At 31.7% G+C, this 26,533-nt stretch overlaps 1 protein-coding gene across 2 annotated transcripts in view; it reads right to left on the bottom strand.

The window, feature by feature from the left end:
* The window catches only part of LOC119600880 (xaa-Pro aminopeptidase ApepP), a 124,010-nt gene that overhangs the window by 32,320 nt on the left and 65,157 nt on the right, over positions 1-26,533 (bottom strand). For both annotated transcript variants that reach the window (XM_037951446.1, XM_037951448.1), the window contains 4 exons: positions 23,009-23,190; positions 22,804-22,953; positions 22,602-22,731; positions 2,879-3,056 (listed from right to left, as the gene is read on the bottom strand). In XM_037951446.1, coding sequence (XP_037807374.1) covers positions 2,879-3,056; positions 22,602-22,731; positions 22,804-22,953; positions 23,009-23,190 — 640 coding nt within the window. The remainder of the gene's footprint in view (positions 1-2,878; positions 3,057-22,601; positions 22,732-22,803; positions 22,954-23,008; positions 23,191-26,533) is intronic.

The following is a 26,533-nucleotide window of genomic DNA, read 5'->3' as shown; positions in this document are numbered from 1 at the left end:
GAAATAAAAAAGAATTACATGTTGCAATAAACCATGTAATTACATTAAATATATTCGTATTTACTTAAATATGAGTTTTTATCTTTATTATATAACGTAAACCGTATTTTGGGGCAAAGCCATAACTAAGAAACCCTTCAAAACTTTAAAAAAGTTTGTTAGGTTATGTTGATAGGAGGATGTATACAACATCAAATCCGAAGAAATACACCTAGGCCGCTATCGGGCCTGTTGTGCGCTCCTTATCATGAAAAAAATGTTCACTGAATGAATTATTTTTCAGTGTTAAGAAACTAAGTTTCCTGAAAGTAATTCCTAAGAATCTTCCTATCAGTGTTAGTCAGGAATGTTATTTCCGGAATAACATCACTTCCAAGATGTTTGGATCTAACTTCGACGAATGCCTGGCAGTGGTCTGAATCAACATGTCCAATTTTGCATAGATCATACTAACTTCAGACTTGCCAATTTTGAGGAGATTTTTCGTCTTGCTCTCGTCAGGGTCACCTAGGGTTGTCAGATTCCGACTCGAAAAAGATGGACATTGGCCCAAGTTATTGCAGTGTACTTAAAAAAATTCTATTTAGCTGGACAAATTAAATTTTATCTTGAAACTGGACAATCCAGCCAAGTCCAGCCAGTCTGGCAACCCTAGGGTCACCCCATAGCATCTTCGTGGTTCTACCCACTGTTTCATTATTCCAAGAGGCCTTATCGGATTCTCTCACATATATTTTTAGTTCAACTTTTGTTGCGTCGAATGGTTTGTCAGGTTAACTGCCTCGAGCTCCCTTCCCTTTAAAGCTATTACATTCGCCCTTTCGTTGCCGACTACTCCCGAGTGGCCTGGTACCCATATGATGGAAACCTTACCTCTGGGAGAGTATTCAGTTAAAGCTTTCTTACAATCTAATACGGTCTATCACCTGATATCGCCCTAATTGCCTTCTGGCTGTCGATAAATATATTAAGCGCTGTGGGCGCCATATTTATTCTAATACAATTTACGCATTTCGTTATTGCTCGTACTTCTGCCTGGAAGCTTGTGTTATGATTTGGTAAACGGTGGTATATTTCTGTTTTTGGGTCTTCAATATAAAACCCAGCCCCACTTTGTCCCCCAATTTAGAGCCATCCGTGTAACAACGGATTCGTACTGATATTTGCTCTAATGTTCCGCTTGACCAAGACATTCTATCTGGGATCAGCGTTTCAAAGTTTCCGACATATTCTGTGTCTCGTATGCGATCAGGCACGTCCGATGATTGTATATAACCTTTCAATGTGTCCAGTATACATTGATGACGTGTCCTATAACCGCTTTTGGCCAATTCGCCTAAAGTAAAAAGCCGTTCGGCTGTAAGCGCCGCCTCATATCTTAAATATGTTTCAATGGGTGGAAGTGGTACACATGGCACCACTTATACCCAAGCAGCATGTACGCTGAACTCCCTGTAGTAGTTTGATATTGCACTTTTTGTCTAAAGCAGTCCACCAGATTATTGAAGCATAAGCTAGAATTGGTCTAATTACACTTTTATAAAGCCTATCTGTCATAGCAGGACTACGACCCTATTGCATGCCTATAGTTCTCCTACATATCGCCCAGCACCGATGTGCCTTGTTGATCCTATCCTCTATGTGCTACCTCCATTTTAATTTCCGGTCGAGGATTACACCTAAGTACTTAACTTTGTCTTCTTGCCCAGGAAGCAAGGTTCAGTATACGTAGAAATTTTTGTCTTTCTTGTGAAAAAGTTTGTTACGCAAATTCGAAAATTTTTAGAAAATCTCCATGTGATTCATGAACAATAAATAAATAAAATAGTCAAAAATGAAGGTCAAAGTTTTTTAATCATTTATTTTATTTCAAGAAAAAAACATCTTTGGAGGTTGAAATTTAGTTTTGGTCATTATTATCTGAAAATACACTGTATAAGCTAATATAAGGTCAAAATTAAAAAAATTAATTTTAGTGCAAAAATGGCGGTTCTGCAGCCAAAAAAAATAGTTGGATTTAGCTAATTTCAATATGGAAATGCTTTGTATTCATAGAAAAAAAAACAAAATAATTTTAATAGAGATTAATTTGTTTTATTTTGCTATTCACCAATAGATAGCAAATATTTTTTAAAATGTATAAAAATAGTAAAATAAACAAAAGTTCTGTAACATAAATAGTACACTTCATGGTGCAAATACCTATTTTTGCAACAAATTGTTGCAAATTTTGTGGAAAATTAATAATTTTGATATTGAGTTTTGAAATAACTCCATCTGTTGGTCGCTGCTGACGTTATGATTTGAAATTTGTTTAGACTCGATAAAAACCATTTGCCTTATCCACCTGGCGTACAGAGGGAGAACTAAATTTTGGATTTAATAAATCCAATTGTTTAAAAAATGCTGCTATTAAATCATACCAGCACCCAATAGGCATTGGTTAAATTTAAGAAGACAAAGGCCAATTCAAATATATATATATATATATATATATATATATATATATATATATATATATATATATATATATATATATATATATATATATATATATATATAAATATATCGTCACCTTAATATAAAAAACACGTCTCTAACATTTGTTACTCAATAAAAGTACATTTTCATTTATGATATAAATATATTGTAAATGTTTAATACGTACATATTTCTTATATTGAGGAAATGAGTAAATTTCCAAATTTTGTTGAAAACAAATGGGTAAAATCAACTAAAAAGGATTCGCTAAAATTAAAGGCTAGATAAAATAATGGTGAAAACTTCTCTGTTTGTTTATTTTAAATTCAGTAATGAAACTTTTTTATTTAAGAATTAAAAGTAATATTAAATTATTGTAAATATAAAACAGACTTACCATTAGACATTATCATATTTTCCTGTAGACCTGGATCGTCGGGCATCAGACGAATGCCTATACCCATAGGCCCCTCATGGACGTTAAGGAAATGACCAACTCCATGTCCCGTGCCATGTCCATAGTCTAAGCCAATATCCCAGAGCGACTTTCGGGCTAAAGTGTCTAAAACTTGTCCCTGTTAATGTGTAAAATTATACAAATTAATTATAACTTCGATAAAAGTGCTACCAATTCAAAAATAAAAACACAAATATTAATAATCTAACAAAAAATATTATGAAATAAAAACAAGTAGAAAAGTATAGTCGTACGTGGACGACCATCTGATACGCTACACAAGTTATGAGTATATTTAAAATGTGTATTAATTTTAATAGTAAAGCATTTATATTGAAATTTTCCTTAATTTTGATATATTTTTGGACATGGACAGACAGACAGACAGACGGACGGACATGGCTTAATCGACTCAGAAAATGATTCTGAGCCAATTGGTATACTTAAAGGTAGGTAATTCTATGCGTTGCAAACATCATCACAAATCCAATACGCCCTCCCAACTAAAATGGTGCAGGGTATAATGAAAAATTAAAAAAATAGTGGAAAATTAAGTGCCAAATATTGAAAAATCTTAATCTTGAGTTAAAAAAAATATTTTTTTGATGGATATCCCACTCGAATCCCATTATGTTACTATAAAGCACTTAAAGGAAATTGTATTAGGGGCCCATTTCGAAAAAAAAAAATAATTAAAAACAATTAAACTTTTTTTTTGAAATCAATGAAGAAGTAGCTATCTAAAATCCTTTGGACAATTTTTATTAGGACCAATAAGCAAAAAGTTACAAAATGTCCAACTTTGACCCCTCTAACTCTAACTTTGACCCCCTCTAACGTCTACTATCCAATAGTACTAACCTTGGTCCTCTTACACAATATGATACATATTTCTATGTAATAAAACTATATATTCAAATTTTATAACTAATCTATATACAGTTAATCTCAAAAAAAAGTATACTGAAATACTGACAATTGGTTTTATTTAAAAAAGGATATTATTTTTTCAAAAATCAAAAAAGTAACACATTTATTTTTAAAAACAATTATGATAATTATTATACACTACTTTTTTCCGGGTTATTTTGTTTACTTGAGTTCTCATTTAAGGTGTAGTTAATAGGTGCAAAATTTACGTCACAAAAGTAAGTATACAGATAATTTCAATATGTATTTTGCTTAATGATATTAACAAAATTCATGAACATTTTACCTGTTTGAATGTAATTATTTTATAATAAAATATTCTGTACACTATAACATGAAAAAAATTCACTTTTTGTTCCGAAAAATTTAAATTTTTGGTAATTGATCTGAACATTATTTATAGGATAATTTTTTCCTATTTAAGAACATCTGACTATTTAAACCCCCGGAGTTTTGGATCGGGTATTCAATAATATCCCTCGTTTGTTCATTATGATGCATTGGAAGACGATATTTTAACTTTTAAATTAATTGTTTCTTTACAATATCGGTTCTGAAATTGGTTATTGTCCAAAATAGTAACATTTTTATATTAAACAATTTTATTTTTTTATTAAAACAATTTTGAACACGGATACATCTTAGTTTGTTGCTAGATGGGCACAACATATTTCGTGTATCTTGGAAACTCTTATATTAGTCAAATTTTTCATAGATAGATAGATAGATAGATAGATAGATAGATAGATAGATAGATAGATAGATAGATAGATAGATAGATAGATAGATAGATAGATAGATAGATAGATAGATAGATAGATAGATAGATAGATAGATAGATAGATAGATAGATAGATAGATAGATAGATAGATAGATAGATAGATAGATAGATAGATAGATAGATAGATAGATAGATAAGATAGATAGATAGATAGATAGATAGAAGATAGATAGATAGACTAGATAGATAGATAGATAGATAGATAGATAGATAGATAGAAGATAGATAGATAGATAGATAGATAGATAGATAGATAGATAGATAGATAGATAGATAGATAGATAGATAGATAGATAGATAGATAGATAGATAGATAGATAGATAGATAGATAGAATAGATAGATAGATAGATAGATAGATAGATAGATAGATAGATAGATAGATAGATAGATAGATAGATAGATAGATAGATAGATAGATAGATAGATAGATAGATAGATAGATAGATAGATAGATAGATAGATAGATAGATAGATAGATAGATAGATAGATAGATAGATAGATAGATAGATAGATAGATAGATAGATAGATAGATAGATAGATAGATAGATAGATAGATAGATAGATAGATAGATAGATAGATAGATAGATAGATAGATAGATAGATAGATAGATAGATAGATAGATAGATAGATAGATAGATAGATAGATAGATAGATAGATAGATAGATAGATAGATAGATAGATAGATAGATAGATAGATAGATAGATAGATAGATAGATAGATAGATAGATAGATAGATAGATAGATAGATAGATAGATAGATAGATAGATAGATAGATAGATAGATAGATAGATAGATAGATAGATAGATAGATAGATAGATAGATAGATAGATAGATAGATAGATAGATAGATAGATAGATAGATAGATAGATAGATAGATAGATAGATAGATAGATAGATAGATAGATAGAAATTGGTGATAGATAGAAACTGGCAAACTTGCAATAATTTGCTTGACATCTCTCATATGTAACATATTATAAATCTATTGTAGTTAGGGGACAAGCCCTTATGGATTTCCTTAATACTAAAGACTTGATCACATCGAACTTAGGTAATAAAGCTACCTTCGTCAATAGAATCAGAGAAGAAGTATTAGATATAACTATATGTTCAGAAGAGCTTATAAACGAAATTCAGGATTGGAGAGTTTCGGACGAGCACTCCTTTTCTGGCCATCGGTACATAAGATTCAAAATACTACGGCCGCCACCAAAGCCGATAAAGTTTCGGAATAAGTCTAAAACTAATTGGACAATGTTCGGTTCCTTGGAAGAAGGGGAGGCTAACACGGAAATTGTAATTACATCTGATATGGTTAAAGGGGCAATCAAGAGCTTCGCTCCCTATAAAGCTGCAGGGCCGGATGGCATTTTCCGGCACTTTTGCAGATGGAGCCAGGACTGGTTTCCGTACATCTGTCTCAGATATTTACTGCATGCTTGAAATTCATATATACCCCCATAAAATGGCAGGATGCAAGGGTAATATTTATACCTAAACCAAGGAAACCTAGCTATTCGACACCTAAGTCTTATCGACCGATAAGTCTTACGTCCTTCCTACTTAAAACCTTGGAACGGATAGTCGATAATATGATTAAAAACAGTATACCCGACAAAGACCTAAAATTTAAGCAGCATGCTTACGTTAAGGGACGATCGTTGGAAACCGCTTTAAACGAAGTTGTCCATTACATAGGTGCATCCTTAGATAGCAAACTATATACACTGGCGGTATGCATTGACATCGAAGGCGCCGTGCACACTGATACTCTTATCCAATCCCTAGACCAGTTTTATGTTGACCGGGTGCTCCGTAACTGGATCAACCACATGCTAAGGAACAGATGGATAAGCTGCACGATGAACGATACAACTATCAGAAAAAAGGTATTTCGCGGTATACCACGGGGTGGCATTTTGTCACCTTTACTCTGGGTTACCACGATTAATAGCCTCCTAAGGACCCTAACTGAGAAAGGACTTAGACATTTCTGCTATGCAGACGATGTCGTAATACTTTTAAGGGGAAAGGATCCAAATTACTTGTGAAGAAGAGCTGAGGAGGCTCTGAATACGGCCTTGAGCTGGGCTCAACCGAGAGGCCTCAATGTCAACCCGGCAAAAACGGAAATCTCTCTTTCACAAGAAAGACAAAAATTTCTACATATACTGAACCTTGCTTCTTGGGCAAGAAGATACCGGTGACAGAGAATGTTAAGTACTTAGGTGTAATACTTGACCGGAAATTAAAATGGAGACACCACATAGAGGATAGGATCAACAAGGCACATCGGTGCTGGGCGATATGTAGGAGAACTATAGGCATGAAATGGGGTCTTAGTCCTACTATGACAAATTGGCTGTATAAAAGTGTAATTAGACCAATTCTAGCTTATGCTTCAATAATCTGGTGGACTGCTTTAGACAAAAAGTGCAATATCAAACTACTACAGGGAGTTCAGACTACATGCTGCTTGGGTATAAGTGGTGCCATGTGTACTACTTCAACCAAGGCTCTGGAAACGTTGCTAGATATTCCACCCATTGAAACATATTTAACATATTTAAGGCGGCAGTTACAGCCGAACGGCTTTTTACTTTAGGCGAACTGACCAAAAGCGGTTATAGGACACGTCATCAATGTATACTGGACACATTGGAAGGTTATACACAATCATCGGACGTGCCTGATCGTATACCAGACACAGAATATGTCGGAAACTTTGAAACGCTGATCCCAGATAGAATGTCTTGGTCAAGCGGAACAAATACCAGTAGAAATCCGTTGTTACACGGATGGCTCTAAATTGGGGAGACAAAGCGGGGCTGGAGTTCTATATTGAAGACACAGAAACTGAAATATACCACCGTTTACCAAATCATAACACAAGCTTCCAGGCAGAAGTACGAGCAATAACGGAATGCGTAAATTGGATTAGAATAAATATGGCGCCCACAGCGCTTAATATATTTACCGATAGCCAGAAGGCAATTAGGGCGATATCAGGCGATAGAACTAAATCTAAGACCGTATTGGATTGCACAGTGGGGCAGAATGGAAATTTTTTGGAAATAAATCTGGCATTTCTAAACGGCTGATCCGATCGGGATAAAATTTGGCGTGAGCGTAGCCAAGGAGTATTCGAGTTTAAGTTTTGAAGATGAACCCTGCAGATGCCCCAGGGACGGCGCTGTGGCGGCTCAAAGTAGGGTACCTACGACATGTAAAATTTTTAAACTCGTGCCATTTTTTTGTTTTTCACCCAAATACAAATACAAATACAATTTTTATATTTTGTGAAAGCGCTCGACGAGATCTTGAAAAAACATGCTTGGACATACTACTTATCTCTTATAATATCCGAGTTATAGGCATTTAAAAATTTAGTGATACAAAATTTACCATACCTTGGTCCGCCTTTTTTTGAATACCGGGCGTAATTTTGGACCAAATGGACTCAATTTTTTCTTGTTAGTTAGACAACAAAATTTCCAATAATATACAAAAAATTTCAGATCAATATCGTTTACAGATCCAAAAATATACGTTTTTTAATTTAAAAATTCAAAAAATTTTAGGTTTTTGGCGTTTTTTTGCCAAAAATGTGTCTTAACTCTTTTATTAATAAAATAAATTTTTTATTAAGAACATATAACAATTTTATAGTTTTCTAAAAGGTATCTTTACGCAGAACGCTTTGGCGTAAAAAACTTGTCCTATTTTTTGAAAATGTTGCCACTGCGTCCTTCCGAATATGACCTATTTTTTATCAAAACTTCAACTTTGGGCGACATGTTCTAAAATCCCAAAGCTGGGATCAGAAAACTGAAAGCAGTTTTGGAAACCTCAATATGTTTTCTATTTACTCCAAAAGTATTTTCCCAGCCCTGAAAGAAATGTGGACCCTATGGGCAAAAAAGTGAAAAATCCCATTTTTGGGATTTTCATTCCTATTTTTGGGAATTGCGGGATGCCCTTTGACCTTTTCAATTTTTTTTTTGCATATTCTTATTTGAAATGACAAATTTAACAAGCGTTGAAAATTTCATTGAGTTTTGTTCATAAATAAAGATTTTATCATATATTACATATTTGTTTAATTTCTAAAACTATGATTTATATCAACATTTTAATAGGATCGCAGATAGCTACAACAATTTAGTCCATATTTATCCCTTAATATCATTTTTTAGTTAGATATGGAAATTCTCGACCCTTTACAAAAAATTTCAAGCCAATATCTCAATTACATTCAAAAATATGTTCATTTAAACCTGTGTCCTTTAATTTCATCTTTTTCATATTTTAGTATTAAGTATGACAGAACATATTTAAATCTTATCTCTTTACCTATTTTCTATTTGTTTGCTTATCCTTATAATTGAAAGGTCCTATTATGCTTAAATTTTCAAAAATTTATAACTATTTTTTACCTAAATTTTTTCGACAGATCATTTCGTTCTGTTTCGTTTATGATCATGTAGGTAAAAATGTACAGGTAATGATAATTTCGATTCATTCACTAATAAGAAATATCAATGACTGAATTACAGGTTATAGTAATATAGTCCTAAATGTTAATAGGTAGACAATTCGCAATTTTTTACTTTGGAATACCTGTATCGGAAATGACAAGAATTGGTATATAAGTAAACTTCTCAGATTTTAAGTACCATATTTAATAAATCTACAATGAAGATTACATTAAAGTACGAAGAGTTGTGTTCCGTTTTATGGAGTATATCTTCAAAAGGGCCAGAAAGAATTGAAGACATTTCAAATTATATAAAAACTACATATAGTAGAAAAGTAGACAAAACAGGCATATCAAAAATTGAAAACTTTTTAAAACTTTTTGATGTAAAAAGTAAGTCTGTGGATGGAAATCAAAAGAAATTTCGATTAAAATTTTGTAGTTGGATGGAAACTACTACGTAGTGCTGTTAAAGTATTGAGTAGTGGGTATCGAGTATTTGCCCTATTTTTTGGGTACTCAATACTAAAAAGTAGTTACTCAATACTTTCAAACTTGTATATGGACTTAACTTATTTAAATTTAACGGCTATGATGTGAAAAAATACAGCTCTACAACTAATACAGATCATATCATTATTAGAAATGCAACTCTTAGCAATATCAAATCAATCTAAAAATAATTTAAAAACTGCAATAATAGTTAAAAAGTCACAAATATTTATTGATGTCTGGTTTAACTTTTCTTAAAAAAAAGGAAAAATTTCTCGTTTTTAATTTAAAATAAAACCGTTAAAAGTATCGAGTAGTATTGAGTACCCAAACGAAAAGTATTGAGTAGTATTGAGTAATCAAAAGTAGTAGAATATTACAGCACTACTACTACGGAAATCTCAACTTACAACACATCAATAGGAGCGCCTTGCAAGTCATACGAAGACTTATGTTCAAGGTAAAAAAAAAGAGGGTCACACAAAAACTTTTTTCAATCTCAAATGAGGAAATTGCTGATACATTTAACGAAATGCTGAAAAAGGAAAACCAACATATGGATGTCGTACATATTGCAACTATTCTTCCTAATGCATCACCAAAACGACTTAAGCGAATTGTGGAAAGTATACCAACTCCAACATCATAATCAAATTTTACTGAAGAGGAAGCAATAGCGCTTATGTTGGAACTGGGTCTCAGTCAAAATAAGTACCAAATATTAAGAAAAGCTCTGCATGAAAAAGGACACAATATATTACCATCATATAAGGCGATCCAGGAAAAAAAAACAAACTATCCTACTAAATCAACAAAAAATAATGAAGAATTGAAAGAACTGAGAGCTGCGGAAAAAAGCAGAATCCAAGAAGAATTTAAAGTTCAGATGGGATTAAACATCGACAAACCACTTTCAAGTTGCGGTAGTACAAATGACGGTAATACGTCGAGAAGGTTTTTTCGTGATTTTGAAATTACTTCAAAAATAACTGGAATCGACAAGGAGTTGCTTCGAAGAGTTAAAACTATTTTAATGGCACTGAATAGTAAACATAAAATTAATGAAAATCAATTTGGGGAATACACATCTGAAATTTCTAAATTACTTGTATCTCTGTATCCATGGAGGGAACTAACACCAACAGTACACAAAGTATTGTGTCATGGTCAAATAATAATTGAATCGAATATTCTTCCACTTGGAGAGTTAACAGAAGAAGCCCAGGAAGCGAGGAATCGAGATTTTAAGCATGTTGAACTATTCAGCTCAAGAAAATGCTCCAGGCAATCACAGAATGAAGATATTTTTAATAGTTTACTTCTATCTTCTGATCCTGTTCTTTCAACTATGCGAAAAAGATGGATTTGTTATGAAACTCTATCATCTCAAAACAAGGAAGATTTAAAGAACTTATATTACCTTCTGGATATGTATACCGATATGACAGATTATTTTATAGAAAATAAGTAGTGTTAGGAATTAACTATATAAGTAGGTTGTAAGAATTAATTGTATTATGTTTAAGATAAACAGTTCAAATAAAAAAAGCTATTATACTAACTGATGATATTGTATTAAATTGTGTTTTATATTTCGGTGGGCGGGAAAGGTAATTTGTGTGGGGTGATTTAGGTGTTGTTGTGCGTGGCTCATAATAAAATTATAATTTTTTTTATTTAATATACAATATTATAATAAAATAATTAACTAAATAATTTTTAAAAATTGTCCAAATATTTTATTCAACACCAAATGTATGTTCTGTCATACTTAATACTAAAATATGAAAAAGATGAAATTAAAGGACACAGGTTTAAATGAACATATTTTTGAATGTAATTGAGATATTGGCTTGAAATTTTTTGTAAAGGGTCGAGAATTTCCATATCTAACTAAAAAATGATATTAAGGGATAAATATGGACTAAATTGTTGTAGCTATCTGCGATCATACTAAAATTTTGATATAAATCATAGTTTTAGAAATTAAACAAATATGTAATATATGACAAAATCTTTATTTATGAACAAAACTCAATGAAATTTTCAACGCTTGTTAAATTTGTCATTTCAAATAAGAATATACAAAAAAAAATTGAAAAGGTCAAAGGGCATCCCGCAATTCCCAAAAATAGGAATGAAAATCCCAAAAATGGGATTTTTTATTTTTTTGCCCATAGGGTCCACATTTCTTTCAGGGCTGGGAAAATACTTTTGGAGTAAATAGAAAACATATTGAGGTTTCCAAAACTGCTTTCAGTTTTCTGATCCCAGCTTTGGGATTTTAGAACATGTCGCCCAAAGTTGAAGTTTTGATAAAAAATAGGTCATATTCGGAAGGACGCAGTGGCAACATTTTCAAAAAATAGGACTAGTTTTTTACGCCAAAGCGTTCTGCGTAAAGATACCTTTTAGAAAACTATAAAATTGTTATATGTTCTTAATAAAAATTTTATTTTATTAATAAAAGAGTTAAGACACATTTTTGGCAAAAAAACGCCAAAAATCTAAAAATTTTTGAATTTTTAAATTAAAAAACGTATATTTTTGGATCTGTAAACGATATTGATCTGAAATTTTTTGTATATTATTGGAAATTTTGTTGTCTAACTAACAAGAAAAAATTGAATCCATTTGGTCCAAAATTACGCCCGGTATTCAAAAAAAGGCGGACCAAGGTATGGTAAATTTTGTATCACTAAATTTTTAAATGCCTATAACTCGGATATTATAAGAGATAAGTAGTATGTCCAAGCATGTTTTTTCAAGATCTCGTCGAGCGAGTGAAAAACAAAAAAATGGCACGAGTTTAAAAATTTTACATGTCGTAGGTACCCTATTTTGAGCCGCCACAGCGCCGTCCCTGGGGCATCTGCAGTGTTCATCTTCAAAACTTAAACTCGAATACTCCTTGGCTACGCTCACGCCAAATTTTATCCCGATCGGATCAGCCGTTTAGAAATGCCAGATTTATTTCCAAAAAATTTCCATTCTGCCCCACTGTGGATTGTAAGAAAGCTTTAACTGAATACTCTCCCAGAGGTAAGGTTTACATCATATGGGTACCAGCCCACTCCGGAGTAGCCGGTAACGAAAAGGGCAAATGTAATAGCTTTAAAAGGTAGGGAGCTCGAGGCAGTTAACCTGACAAACGCGAAACCATTCGACGCAACAAAAGCTGAACTCTCGAGAGTAGCCGGTAACGAAAGGGCGAATGTAATAGCTTTAAAACGCAGGGAACTCGAGGCAGTTAACCTGACAAACGCGAAACCATTCGACGCAACAAAAGCTGAACTAAAAATATGGGTGAGAGAATCCCATAAGGCCTCTTGGAATAATGAAACAGTGGGTAGAACCACGAAGATCCTATGGGGTGACCCTGATGAGAGCAAGACGAAAAATCTCCTCAAACTGAGCAAGTCTGAAGTTAGTATGATGGTACGTATTCTGAGTGGACACACAGGATTATGAGCACATCTATGCAAAATTGGACGTGCGGATTCAGACGAATGTAGAGCATGTGGAGAGGACAGTGAAACTCTGGAGAACTTTTTTTGCCACTGCCAGGCATTCGTCGAAGTTAGATCCAAGTATCTTGGAAGTGATGTTATTCCGGAAATAACATTCCTGACTAACACTGATTGCACGATTCTTAGGAATTACGTTCAGGAAACTGAGTTTATGAACACTGAAAAATAATTCACTCAGTTCATTTTTTTCATGATAAGGAACGCACAACAGGCCCGATAGTGGCCTAGGTGAATTTCTTCGGATTTGATGTAATATACATCCTCCTATCAACCTACCTACCTATCTTGTAGTTTTTAGGGAAGCAAAGTACACTGGGTATAGCTAGTCTATATATAAAAATGAATGTGTGTTTGTTTGTATGGTTACACGTTATAGACTACTAAACGGCTGAACCGATTTTCTTCAAATTTTGACAGCGTATTTCTGTATGTCTGGAATAGGTAATAGACTACTTTTTATTTTGACATTTCAAGTGGGCGAGGAGTTACGCCCATATTAATAAAAAATCAAATCCGTATATTTGAGATAATATAACAGTTGGAGTCTTCAAATTTTGTCGGAGCCACTTTAGTGTCAATATGATTATTTAGAACAAAAAGTAGGCGGACTAGCATTAGGGGGTGTGGCACCTCCCATATAAATTAAATACAAAAATTCGTTTATCTTGAAAATTATTACAGTTAGAATCTAAAAATTTTCACGTATAACTTTAACATACATTTAAACATTTTTCGTAATAAATTGGCGGACTAGCCACGAGGGGAGCGACACCTCCCATATTAATTAAATACAAAAATTCGTTTATCTGGGAAACTTATAGAACTAAATTCTTCAAATTTTGCACGAAGAACTTAAGACACATTTTTGGCAAAAAAACGCCAAAAATCTAAAAATTTTTGAATTTTTAAATTAAAAAACGTATATTTTTGGATCTGTAAACGATATTGATCTGAAATTTTTTGTATATTATTGGAAATTTTGTTGTCTAACTAACAAGAAAAAATTGAACCCATTTGGTCCAAAATTACGCCCGGTATTCAAAAAAAGGCGGACCAAGGTATGGTAAATTTTGTATCACTAAATTTTTAAATGCCTATAACTCGGATATTATAAGAGATAAGTAGTATGTCCAAGCATGTTTTTTCAAGATCTCGTCGAGCGAGTGAAAAACAAAAAAATGGCACGAGTTTAAAAATTTTACATGTCGTAGGTACCCTATTTTGAGCCGCCACAGCGCCGTCCCTGGGGCATCTGCAGTGTTCATCTTCAAAACTTAAACTCGAATACTCCTTGGCTACGCTCACGCCAAATTTTATCCCGATCGGATCAGCCGTTTAGAAATGCCAGATTTATTTCCAAAAAATTTCCATTCTGCCCCACTGTGGATTGTAAGAAAGCTTTAACTGAATACTCTCCCAGAGGTAAGGTTTACATCATATGGGTACCAGCCCACTCCGGAGTAGCCGGTAACGAAAAGGGCAAATGTAATAGCTTTAAAAGGTAGGGAGCTCGAGGCAGTTAACCTGACAAACGCGAAACCATTCGACGCAACAAAAGCTGAACTCTCGAGAGTAGCCGGTAACGAAAGGGCGAATGTAATAGCTTTAAAACGCAGGGAACTCGAGGCAGTTAACCTGACAAACGCGAAACCATTCGACGCAACAAAAGCTGAACTAAAAATATGGGTGAGAGAATCCCATAAGGCCTCTTGGAATAATGAAACAGTGGGTAGAACCACGAAGATCCTATGGGGTGACCCTGATGAGAGCAAGACGAAAAATCTCCTCAAACTGAGCAAGTCTGAAGTTAGTATGATGGTACGTATTCTGAGTGGACACACAGGATTATGAGCACATCTATGCAAAATTGGACGTGCGGATTCAGACGAATGTAGAGCATGTGGAGAGGACAGTGAAACTCTGGAGAACTTTTTTTGCCACTGCCAGGCATTCGTCGAAGTTAGATCCAAGTATCTTGGAAGTGATGTTATTCCGGAAATAACATTCCTGACTAACACTGATTGCACGATTCTTAGGAATTACGTTCAGGAAACTGAGTTTATGAACACTGAAAAATAATTCACTCAGTTCATTTTTTTCATGATAAGGAACGCACAACAGGCCCGATAGTGGCCTAGGTGAATTTCTTCGGATTTGATGTAATATACATCCTCCTATCAACCTACCTACCTATCTTGTAGTTTTTAGGGAAGCAAAGTACACTGGGTATAGCTAGTCTATATATAAAAATGAATGTGTGTTTGTTTGTATGGTTACACGTTATAGACTACTAAACGGCTGAACCGATTTTCTTCAAATTTTGACAGCGTATTTCTGTATGTCTGGAATAGGTAATAGACTACTTTTTATTTTGACATTTCAAGTGGGCGAGGAGTTACGCCCATATTAATAAAAAATCAAATCCGTATATTTGAGATAATATAACAGTTGGAGTCTTCAAATTTTGTCGGAGCCACTTTAGTGTCAATATGATTATTTAGAACAAAAAGTAGGCGGACTAGCATTAGGGGGTGTGGCACCTCCCATATAAATTAAATACAAAAATTCGTTTATCTTGAAAATTATTACAGTTAGAATCTAAAAATTTTCACGTATAACTTTAACATACATTTAAACATTTTTCGTAATAAATTGGCGGACTAGCCACGAGGGGAGCGACACCTCCCATATTAATTAAATACAAAAATTCGTTTATCTGGGAAACTTATAGAACTAAATTCTTCAAATTTTGCACGAAGAACTTAAATATTCATCTGAACACTTTGGAGAAAAAAGAGCGCACTTTCATCTTGGGGGGCTTGAAGCCCCCATATGTATTAAATAGAAAAATTCGTATATGTGAGAAACTATTAGAGCTAGAATCTTAATATTTTACTTAAATAACTTTGACATTCATCTAAACATTTAGGGTATAACGGGCGGACTTTCAATGGGGAGTTGGTACCGCCCATATGAATCTATTTTGTTTGTTTGTTTGTATGTTGTTTGTATGTTTGATTGGACTTTATAGACTGCTAAACGGCTGGATTTTCAGTGATTTTCCTGAAATATTCACAATATCTTCCTGTATATGCGGAAGGAACTATAGGCTACCTTTTGTTTTAGAATTTCAAGTAGGCGAAGTGCCACGCCCACTTACAAAGTTAGTCTTAAAAGTCGCATATCTCGGAAACTGCAACAGTTAGAGTCCTAAAACTTGTTACGGACAACCTCGAAATCCATATGAATATTTGTTGACAAAATGGGCGCAAAATATTAAATCAGTATATCTGAGAAAATATAACAGTTAGAGTCCTCAAATTTTGTCGGAGCCACTTTAGTATCAATACAATTATTTAGGACAAGAAGTCGGCGGATTATCAGCAGAGGGCGTGGCACATCTTATATGAATTAAATATAAAAATTCTTTTATCTTAGAAACTATTAGAGCTAGAATCTTCAAATTTTGCACGAAGAATTTTAACATACTTGTAAACATTTTGGATAATAAATTGGCGGACTGCCAATGGGCGTAACGGCACCTCCATATCAATTAAATACAAAAAATAATATACATACATACATACAACATACATATACATACATACATACATACATACATACATACATACATACATACATACATACATACATACAACTACATACTACATACATACAGACATACATACATACATACATACTACATACATACATACATACATCATACATACATACATACATACATACATACTACATACACATACTACATACATACATACATACTACTACATACATACATACATACATACTACATACATACATACATACAACATACATACATACATACATACTACATACATACATACATACATACATACATACATACATACATACTACATACATACACATACATACATACATACATACATACATACATACATACATACATACATACATACATACATACATACATACATACTACATACATACAACATACATACATACATACATAACAAGTATATATTGAACTTTGTGAATTGTTTGCAAAAAATCTAACAATAAAATCTCAGAGTTTAATTTTAATCATTGATAAATAAAATAATAACAAATTAAATAAGCAATGATTATATTTGGGGTATTCACACGCTGTGCTAACTTGTCTTATTGTCATAAAATACTAAAGTTTTATGATAGTTGTAAAAAATTGTTGTTGGGCTTCAATGAAAAAAGTCATAGAATAATAAGACCTTTTTAAGCTGTGTTTATTGTTTAGTGTAAATCTAAGTCAAAAAGGAAAAACTCTTCATCGAGCCGGCGATATTTAGAATTTGCCGCCATTGAATATTCGGAATATACATATACATAAACACGCTATACGTTTGTGCATAGTTCTTTAAATTCAAGATTAATTACAATTTATTAATTTAAGTTGAATTAAAAAAAATATACATTTAAAAAATAAAAGGAACAAAATTTTTTGTGTATACTGTAGCTGGCTGGCCACCGAACCACAGTGGGGCAGAATGGAAATTTTTTGGAAATAAATCTGGCATTTCTAAACGGCTGATCCGATCGGGATAAAATTTGGCGTGAGCGTAGCCAAGGAGTATTCGAGTTTAAGTTTTGAAGATGAACCCTGCAGATGCCCCAGGGACGGCGCTGTGGCGGCTCAAAGTAGGGTACCTACGACATGTAAAATTTTTAAACTCGTGCCATTTTTTTGTTTTTCACCCAAATACAAAGATTTTTATATTTTGTGAAAGCGCTCGACGAGATCTTGAAAAAACAAGCTTGGACATACTACTTATCTCTTATAATATCCGAGTTATAGGCATTTAAAAATTTAGTGATACAAAATTGACCATACCTTGGTCCGCCTTTTTTTGAATACCGGGCGTAATTTTGGACCAAATGGACTCAATTTTTTCTTGTTAGTTAGACAACGAAATTTCCAATAATATACAAAAAATTTCAGATCAATATTGTTTACAGATCCAAAAATATACGTTTTTTAATCTAAAAATTCAAAAAATTTTAGATTTTTGGCGTTTTTTTGCCAAAAATGTGTCTTAACTCTTTTATTAATAAAATAAAATTTTTATTAAGAACATATAACAATTTTATAGTTTTCTAAAAGGTATCTTTTCGCAGAACGCTTTGGCGTAAAAAACTTGTCCTATTTTTTGAAAATGTTGCCACTGCGTCCTTCCGAATATGACCTATTTTTTATCAAAACTTCAACTTTGGGCGACATGTTCTAAAATCCCAAAGCTGGGATCAGAAAACTGAAAGCAGTTTTGGAAACCTCAATATGTTTTCTATTTACTCCAAAAGTATTTTCCCAGCCCTGAAAGAAATGTGGACCCTATGGGCAAAAAAGTAAAAAATCCCATTTTTGGGATTTTCATTCCTATTTTTGGGAATTGCGGGATGCCCTTTGACCTTTTCAATTTTTTTTTTGCATATTCTTATTTGAAATGACAAATTTAACAAGCGTTGAAAATTTCATTGAGTTTTGTTCATAAATAAAGATTTTGTCATATATTACATATTTGTTTAATTTCTAAAACTATGATTTATATCAAAATTTTAATAGGATCGCAGATAGCTACAACAATTTAGTCCATATTTATCCCTTAATATCATTTTTTAGTTAGATATGGAAATTCTCGACCCTTTACAAACAATTTCAAGCCAATATCTCAATTACATTCAAAAATATGTTCATTTAAACCTGTGTCCTTTAATTTCATCTTTTTCATATTTTAGTATTAAGTATGACAGAACATACATTTGGTGTTGAATAAAATATTTGGACAATTTTTAAAAATTATTTAGTTAATTATTTTATTATAATATTGTATATAAAATAAAAAAAATTATAATTTTATTATGAGCCACGCACAACAACACCTAAATCACCCCACACAAATTACCTTTCCCGCCCACCGAAATATAAAACACAATTTAATACAATATCATCAGTTAGTATAATAGCTTTTTTTATTTGAACTGTTTATCTTAAACATAATACAATTAATTCTTACAACCTACTTATATAGTTAATTCCTAACACTACTTATTTTCTATAAAATAATCTGTCATATCGGTATACATATCCAGAAGGTAATATAAGTCCTTTAAATCTTCCTTGTTTTGAGATGATAGAGTTTCATAACAAATCCATCTTTTTCGCATAGTTGAAAGAACAGGATCAGAAGATAGAAGTAAACTATTCAAAATATCTTCATTCTGTGATTGCCTGGAGCATTTTCTTGAGCTGAATAGTTGAACATGCTTAAAATCTCGATTCCTCGCTTCCTGGGCTTCTTCTGTTAACTCTCCAAGTGGAAGAATATTCGATTCAATTATTATTTGACCATGACACAATACTTTGTGTACTGTTGGTGTTAGTTCCCTCCATGGATACAGAGATACAAGTAATTTAGAAATTTCAGATGTGTATTCCCCAAATCGATTTTCATTAATTTTATGTTTACTATTCAGTGCCATTAAAATAGTTTTAACTCTTCGAAGCAACTCCTTGTCGATTCCAGTTATTTTTGAAGTAATTTCAAAATCACGAAAAAACCTTCTCGACGTATTACCGTCATTTGTACTACCTCAACTTGAAAGTGGTTTGTCGATGTTTAATCCCATCTGAACTTTAAATTCTTCTTGGATTCTGCTTTTTTCCGCAGCTCTCAGTTCTTTCAATTCTTCATTATTTTTTGTTGATTTAGTAGGATAGTTTGTTTTTTTTTTCCTGGATCGCCTTATATGATGGTAATATATTGTGTCCTTTTTCATGCAGAGCTTTCCTTAATATTTGGTACTTATTTCGACTGAGACCCAGTTCCAACATAAGCGCTATTGCTTCCTCTTCAGTAAAATTTGATTATGATGTTGGAGTTGGTATACTTTCCACAATTCGCTTAAGTCGTTTTGGTGATGCATTAGGAAGAATAGTTGCAATATGTACGACATCCATATGTTGGTTTTCCTTTTTCAGCATTTCGTTAAATGTATCAGCAATTTCCTCATTTGAGATTGAAAAAAGTTTTTGTGTGACCCTCTTTTTTTTTACCTTGAACATAAGTCTTCGTATGACTTGCAAGGCGCTCCTATTGATGTGTTGTAAGTTGAGATTTCCGTAGTAGTTTCCATCCAACTACAAAATTTTAATCGAAATTTCTTTTGATTTCCATCCACAGACTTACTTTTTACATCAAAAAGTTTTAAAAAGTTTTCAATTTTTGATATGCCTGTTTTGTCTACTTTTCTACTATATGTAGTTTTTATATAATTTGAAATGTCTTCAATTCTTTCTGGCCCTTTTGAAGATATACTCCATAAAACGGAACACAACTCTTCATACTTTAATGTAATCTTCATTGTAGATTTATTAAATATGGTACTTAAAATCTGAGAAGTTTACTTATATACCAATTCTTGTCATTTCCGATACAGGTATTCCAAAGTAAAAAATTACGAATTGTCTACCTATTAACATTTAGGACTATATTACTATAACCTGTAATTCAGTCATTGATATTTCTTATTAGTGAATGAATCGAAATTATCATTACCTGTATATTTTTACCCACATGATCATAAACGAAACAGAACGAAATGATCTGTCGAAAAAATTTAGGTAAAAAATAGTTATAAATTTTTGAAAATTTAAGCATAATAGGACCTTTCAATTATAAGGATAAGCAAACAAATAGAAAATAGGTAAATATAAGATTTAAATATGTTCTGTCATACTTAATACTAAAATATGAAAAAGATGAAATTAAAGGACACAGGTTTAAATGAACATATTTTTGAATGTAATTGAGATATTGGCTTGAAATTGTTTGTAAAGGGTCGAGAATTTCCATATCTAACTAAAAAATGATATTAAGGGATAAATATGGACTAAATTGTTGTAGCTATCTGCGATCCTATTAAAATTTTGATATAAATCATAGTTTTAGAAATTAATCAAATATGTAATATATGACAAAATCTTTATTTATGAACAAAACTCAATGAAATTTTCAACGCTTGTTAAATTTGTCATTTCAAATAAGAATATGCAAAAAAAAAAATTGAAAAGGTCAAAGGGCATCCCGCAATTCCCAAAAATAGGAATGAAAATCCCAAAAATGGGATTTTTTACTTTTTTGCCCATAGGGTCCACATTTCTTTCAGGGCTGGGAAAATACTTTTGGAGTAAATAGAAAACATATTGAAGTTTCCAAAACTGCTTTCAGTTTTCTGATCCCAGCTTTGGGATTTTAGAACATGTCGCCCAAAGTTGAAGTTTTGATAAAAAATAGGTCATATTCGGAAGGACGCAGTGGCAACATTTTCAAAAAATAGGACAAGTTTTTTACGCCAAAGCGTTCTGCGTAAAGATACCTTTTAGAAAACTATAAAATTGTTATATGTTCTTAATAAAAATTTTATTTTATTAATAAAAGAGTTAAGACACATTTTTGGCAAAAAAACGCCAAAAATCTAAAATTTTTTGAATTTTTAGATTAAAAAACGTATATTTTTGGATCTGTAAACAATATTGATCTGAAATTTTTTGTATATTATTGAACATTTTGTTGTCTAACTAACAAGAAAAAATTGAGTCCATTTGGTCCAAAATTACGCCCGGTATTCAAAAAAAGGCGGACCAAGGTATGGTCAATTTTGTATCACTAAATTTTTAAATGCCTATAACTCGGATATTATAAGAGATAAGTAGTATGTCCAAGCATGTTTTTTCAAGATCTCGTCGAGCGCTTTCACAAAATATAAAAATCTTTGTATTTGGGTGAAAAACAAAAAAATGGCACGAGTTTAAAAATTTTACATGTCGTAGGTACCCTACTTTGAGCCGCCACAGCGCCGTCCCTGGGGCATCTGCAGGGTTAAACTCGAATACTCCTTGGCTACGCTCACGCCAAATTTTATCTCGATCGGATCAGCCGTTTAGAAATGCCAGATTTATTTCCAAAAAATTTCCATTCTGCCCCACTGTGCGAACGTATTTAAAATAACCGCCGTCAGAAAACATTCCCGCTTAGCCATTGACAACAGCTGTTATTGTTTATGCTTTTAAACAATTTCTTATGTGCCAGAAAATATTTTATAATTTTTATAAAAATGGATTGTTGAATCAACCATTACAACGTAAAATATGTATTTTTTGCACAAACCATTATTTAAGTTTTTTGACTAGTTTTTTGCATTTTTATTGAAAATATTTGTGATTTTTATAATAATTTTTTCTTTTGTCAGCTGACTCAAATTTTAAATAGCACACAAACTTATGAGGGTTGCTCACGACAGTCATATTTTTTCGTGTTATTCTTTTATGATATATGACTTTATGACGACCGTGTGAATACCCTAATTGTATGTTACCGGTCATAATTTTTATAACTAGAAACATCTTACCTTTACTTTTCTGGGAAACACGGTAGATCCAAGTACTAATTGGCCTTTTAATACGCGTGTATAGCATTCCTTTTCAAAATCTGATGGAATTCCAAAATGTAGTGTTCTGGTCACATCAGTTGTACCATCCCTTCAAAATATATACATACATATTATTTATGTTTTATATGTATTTCATCTAAGAAATTAAAGCAGAACTCACATATACTGCGCTCCAGAATCACATAAATAAATTTCTTTATCAGTAATTTGTCGATTCGTTTCTTTGGCTGGATGGTAATGAATAACGGATCCATTTGGTCCAGACGAACTAATCGTTGGAAAGCTTAAGCCCTTGAAATGTAAGTTTTTCCTAAATAAAATAATTATCAAAAAAAGCTTTATATTTGAATTGGGTGTATACAGACGATCTAAATTCCTCAAGTTTATCTGCTCCAGAAATTTCATCAACGTATTGTTTGTTTGTTATCATATGCTCTAACCATGCAAAATACTGACACAAAGCTACACCATCGCGGACATGGCAATTAATGAAACCTTCCAATTCGGTGGCATTTTTTATTGCCTTGTTAATAGCAATAGGTGTTATCTATAAATAAAATTAAAAGGGAATGTGAACATACATATTTACCCTTGTATGTATGTACATTAGATTGACCGGATCTTATATGGGGAGAAAAAAATGTCGGAATCTTGTTCGTCTTAACCCCTCAAAATGATTCCCCTTTCCAGATATTGGGATAGCCGAAATTTTGTACTTCATAATTTATATTATATACATAATTCTTGTTACATTAAGTCAAACAGAGTTATAACTTATAACAGATTTTGTCTCCAAAAACCTGACTTGGTAGCGGTAGGTGCATACTTCGTATATTTTGATATTATGTGATAAATGTTGCTATTAAGTAAATATTTTAAATTTTATTGTTAAAGAATCATAGATCATAGATCATAGATTTAGTATTAAAAAAAACTCAAAAATTGGTTGAAAAATGTGAAAGTTATTAAAAATTCTTCAGGCCATTAACGTGTCTCAGATCACTCAGATTAGGAAATGTGGAAACAAATTTGACTTATTTAGGAAAATATTCTAATAAATCTATTTTATTACATAAAATATATCAAAATATACGAAGTATGCACCTACCGCGACCAGGTCATGTTTCTGTAGACAAAATCTGTTGTAACTCTGTTCGACTTAAAGTAACAAGAATTACCTCATGTCTAATATGTCAGTTTTCTTCATATTATCAACATGTGTTCTTGAAGTAGAAAATAAAACAACTCCATTGTTTATTTTCAAAAATTTCAAGAAACGCGATTTTTATGGCGATTTCAATTTGTTCGAAAACTACAAAAAATCAAAAAGGTATACAAATTTGAACCTTTATATCTTTGAGAGTTCATATCGGATTTTTTTGATTTACTGTGGATGAGCTCTTTCTAATATAATTTTTATATTCAAAAGTTTAAGATAGTGCATAATTATGGAAATGCACTTTTTGAATGCATTTTTGAAATCGTTCTCCTTGTTTAAAATTTTGTAAAAGTGCATAAGTCGATTATTTGAGGCCTTTTATGGAAAATATAAAAATATTTTGTTGTGACGTTCATTACATCTATTTTTGCCGATTTTTTTAAATGTTTTATATTGAAAATTTTTAAAATTTTATTGATATGTTATGCATTTAACAGAATTTAAAACTGCTTAAAATACATTACTGATCACATTTGGGATGCAAATATTTAAATTACAACTAATGCACACTTTCATAAAAATGCATTTCTAAATAATATTTGATAAGATAAATGCATTCTTATTGCAAATGCATATTGGATGCATTTTCTACATTTTACTCCATGTTTAACGTATCTTGTAAGTCCATTAAATATATATATATATATATATATATATATATATATATATATATATATATATATATATATATATATATTAAACTTTTTAATATAAAAATTATATTATATTATATATTAGAATGAAAGAGCTCCTTCACAGTAATATAAACTCTCAAAGATATAAAGGTACAAAGTTTTATTCATTTTTGATTTTTTGTAGTTTTCGAACAAATTAAAATCGCCATAAAAATCGCGTTTCTTTACATTTTTAAGAATTTTACGTTGATATGTTTATTATGTGTTTACAAAAAATTAAAGAAATCTGAAGACCATCGGTCAGTGCTTATTTGAATTCTCATGGAATTCATGAAATAATATAAATTATGAAGTACAAAATTAGCTTTGTTTTGAGGTACTAAGCGTGTTTCTATTATTTACCATTCTGGAGTTATAGCTTCATATGTTAGCTTTTTGGCCAAAAATTTGGATTTTTTTAAAACTTTGAGCAACGATCGGCACATGTTAACGTCTATTAATAGAGCTCAAATTTCGGCTATCTCAATATCTGGAAAGTGGAATCATTTTGTGGGGTGAGACGAACAAGATTCCAACATCGACTTTTTGCGGTCACTCTAAAGTACATTAGACCGGCACACAAAAAATTGCGCTTGAGTTACCCTCCTCAAAATGTACACTATCGAACAAAATAAAGTGCAAAAGTGCTCATGCTACATTATTTTATCGAAAAATCTGTTAAATGATTATTGAATATGGATTTTTTTTAAATTCATTTAGTTTATATACAATGCTACAAAAATAACAATAAAACAAATTTATTCCGCAGAAAATTTTTCTGTATAACATTTAAAATTAAAGTAAAGTGTAAAGGTAGGATTACCCAACCGCAACGTACTGTAACCGTAAGAAAACGTGTCAGCTGATCGTTTTTGATTAAGGAAAAGCAATGAAAATGCTTACCGAAATGTAGCCGTAACGTTTCAACCTGTATAAAATAGAATTTTATAACGTTGTTACGTGACATTTTTAGAACAGTGATGGCACTTTTGTATGTAGAATAGAACTGTGGCACAAATTCCCTTTTTTCTTACTTTTTTTATTTGTATGTACAAATTTGAATTTTTATATTATTATGCATAAATTTAATAAAATTGTTTAGCTTTTAAATTTTTAGGTTGCATATGTGATGTTAGTAATGTGTATATATAAAATTTTATAGAAAATACATTAATAACATATCAAACTCTAAGAAATCATAGTTAGACTGTTCAAAATACCTTCTAATTATGGAAGCAGGCGTAAGTCAAACGTTCTAATTCAGTTAATTCCAAGAAAAAAATATACATAATTAAAATATTTCTCCTGGAGTTAGAGGTCTCCAAAATGTTGATATATAATTGATTATATCTTGATTAATTATTTATATATATGATCGATATAGGTATCAATAATAAGGTCTTTGAAATATCATTTGATTGATATATAATATGACATAAATTATTAACCCATTGAGAGCCAGGCAAAAAATCGCGCGATTGAGATGAGATAGGCCTCTCAATCATATATCACATGGAAGCCCAACATGTTGTCTACAAAATTTGATGTGATATGAAGAACCGTTATATCGATATATTTTTGAGATAACTATGCTTTTGTAAAAAAGTCAATATCAGAAAACATAAAATTTGACTTTTGGTCTCAATGGGTTAAAGATATATGTAATATTCTATATCGATCGATAGATATTTCTGAGACCTTTCTATTGATACCCATGTTGACAATATATAATAATTAGTTGCCGAGACATATTCAATTATATATCACAACTTTGAAAGCCTATAACTCCTGCACCTGAATAGAGAAGATAAATATTTTTCCACTTTTATACTCAGAGGAAGAAGTGCTATCATATGGTGTATTCAACGTTTTTACTTATATATATGTATATATTTTTTAATTTTGGTACCTTTTCTACTTAAACATTTTAAAGAAAGTGCCTCTCAATAACCATAACTGTTTCGAACAGTTGATTGAATATTAATTGTACTTTATTT

The sequence above is a fragment of the Lucilia sericata genome, unplaced genomic scaffold (genome assembly GCF_015586225.1).
Source record: "Lucilia sericata isolate MDLA Ls3-8-SP2 unplaced genomic scaffold, ASM1558622v1 Contig000125F_arrow, whole genome shotgun sequence".
In the NCBI taxonomy this organism is placed as follows: Eukaryota; Metazoa; Arthropoda; class Insecta; order Diptera; family Calliphoridae; genus Lucilia; species Lucilia sericata.
This window is presented reverse-complemented; position numbering and strand designations above follow the sequence as displayed.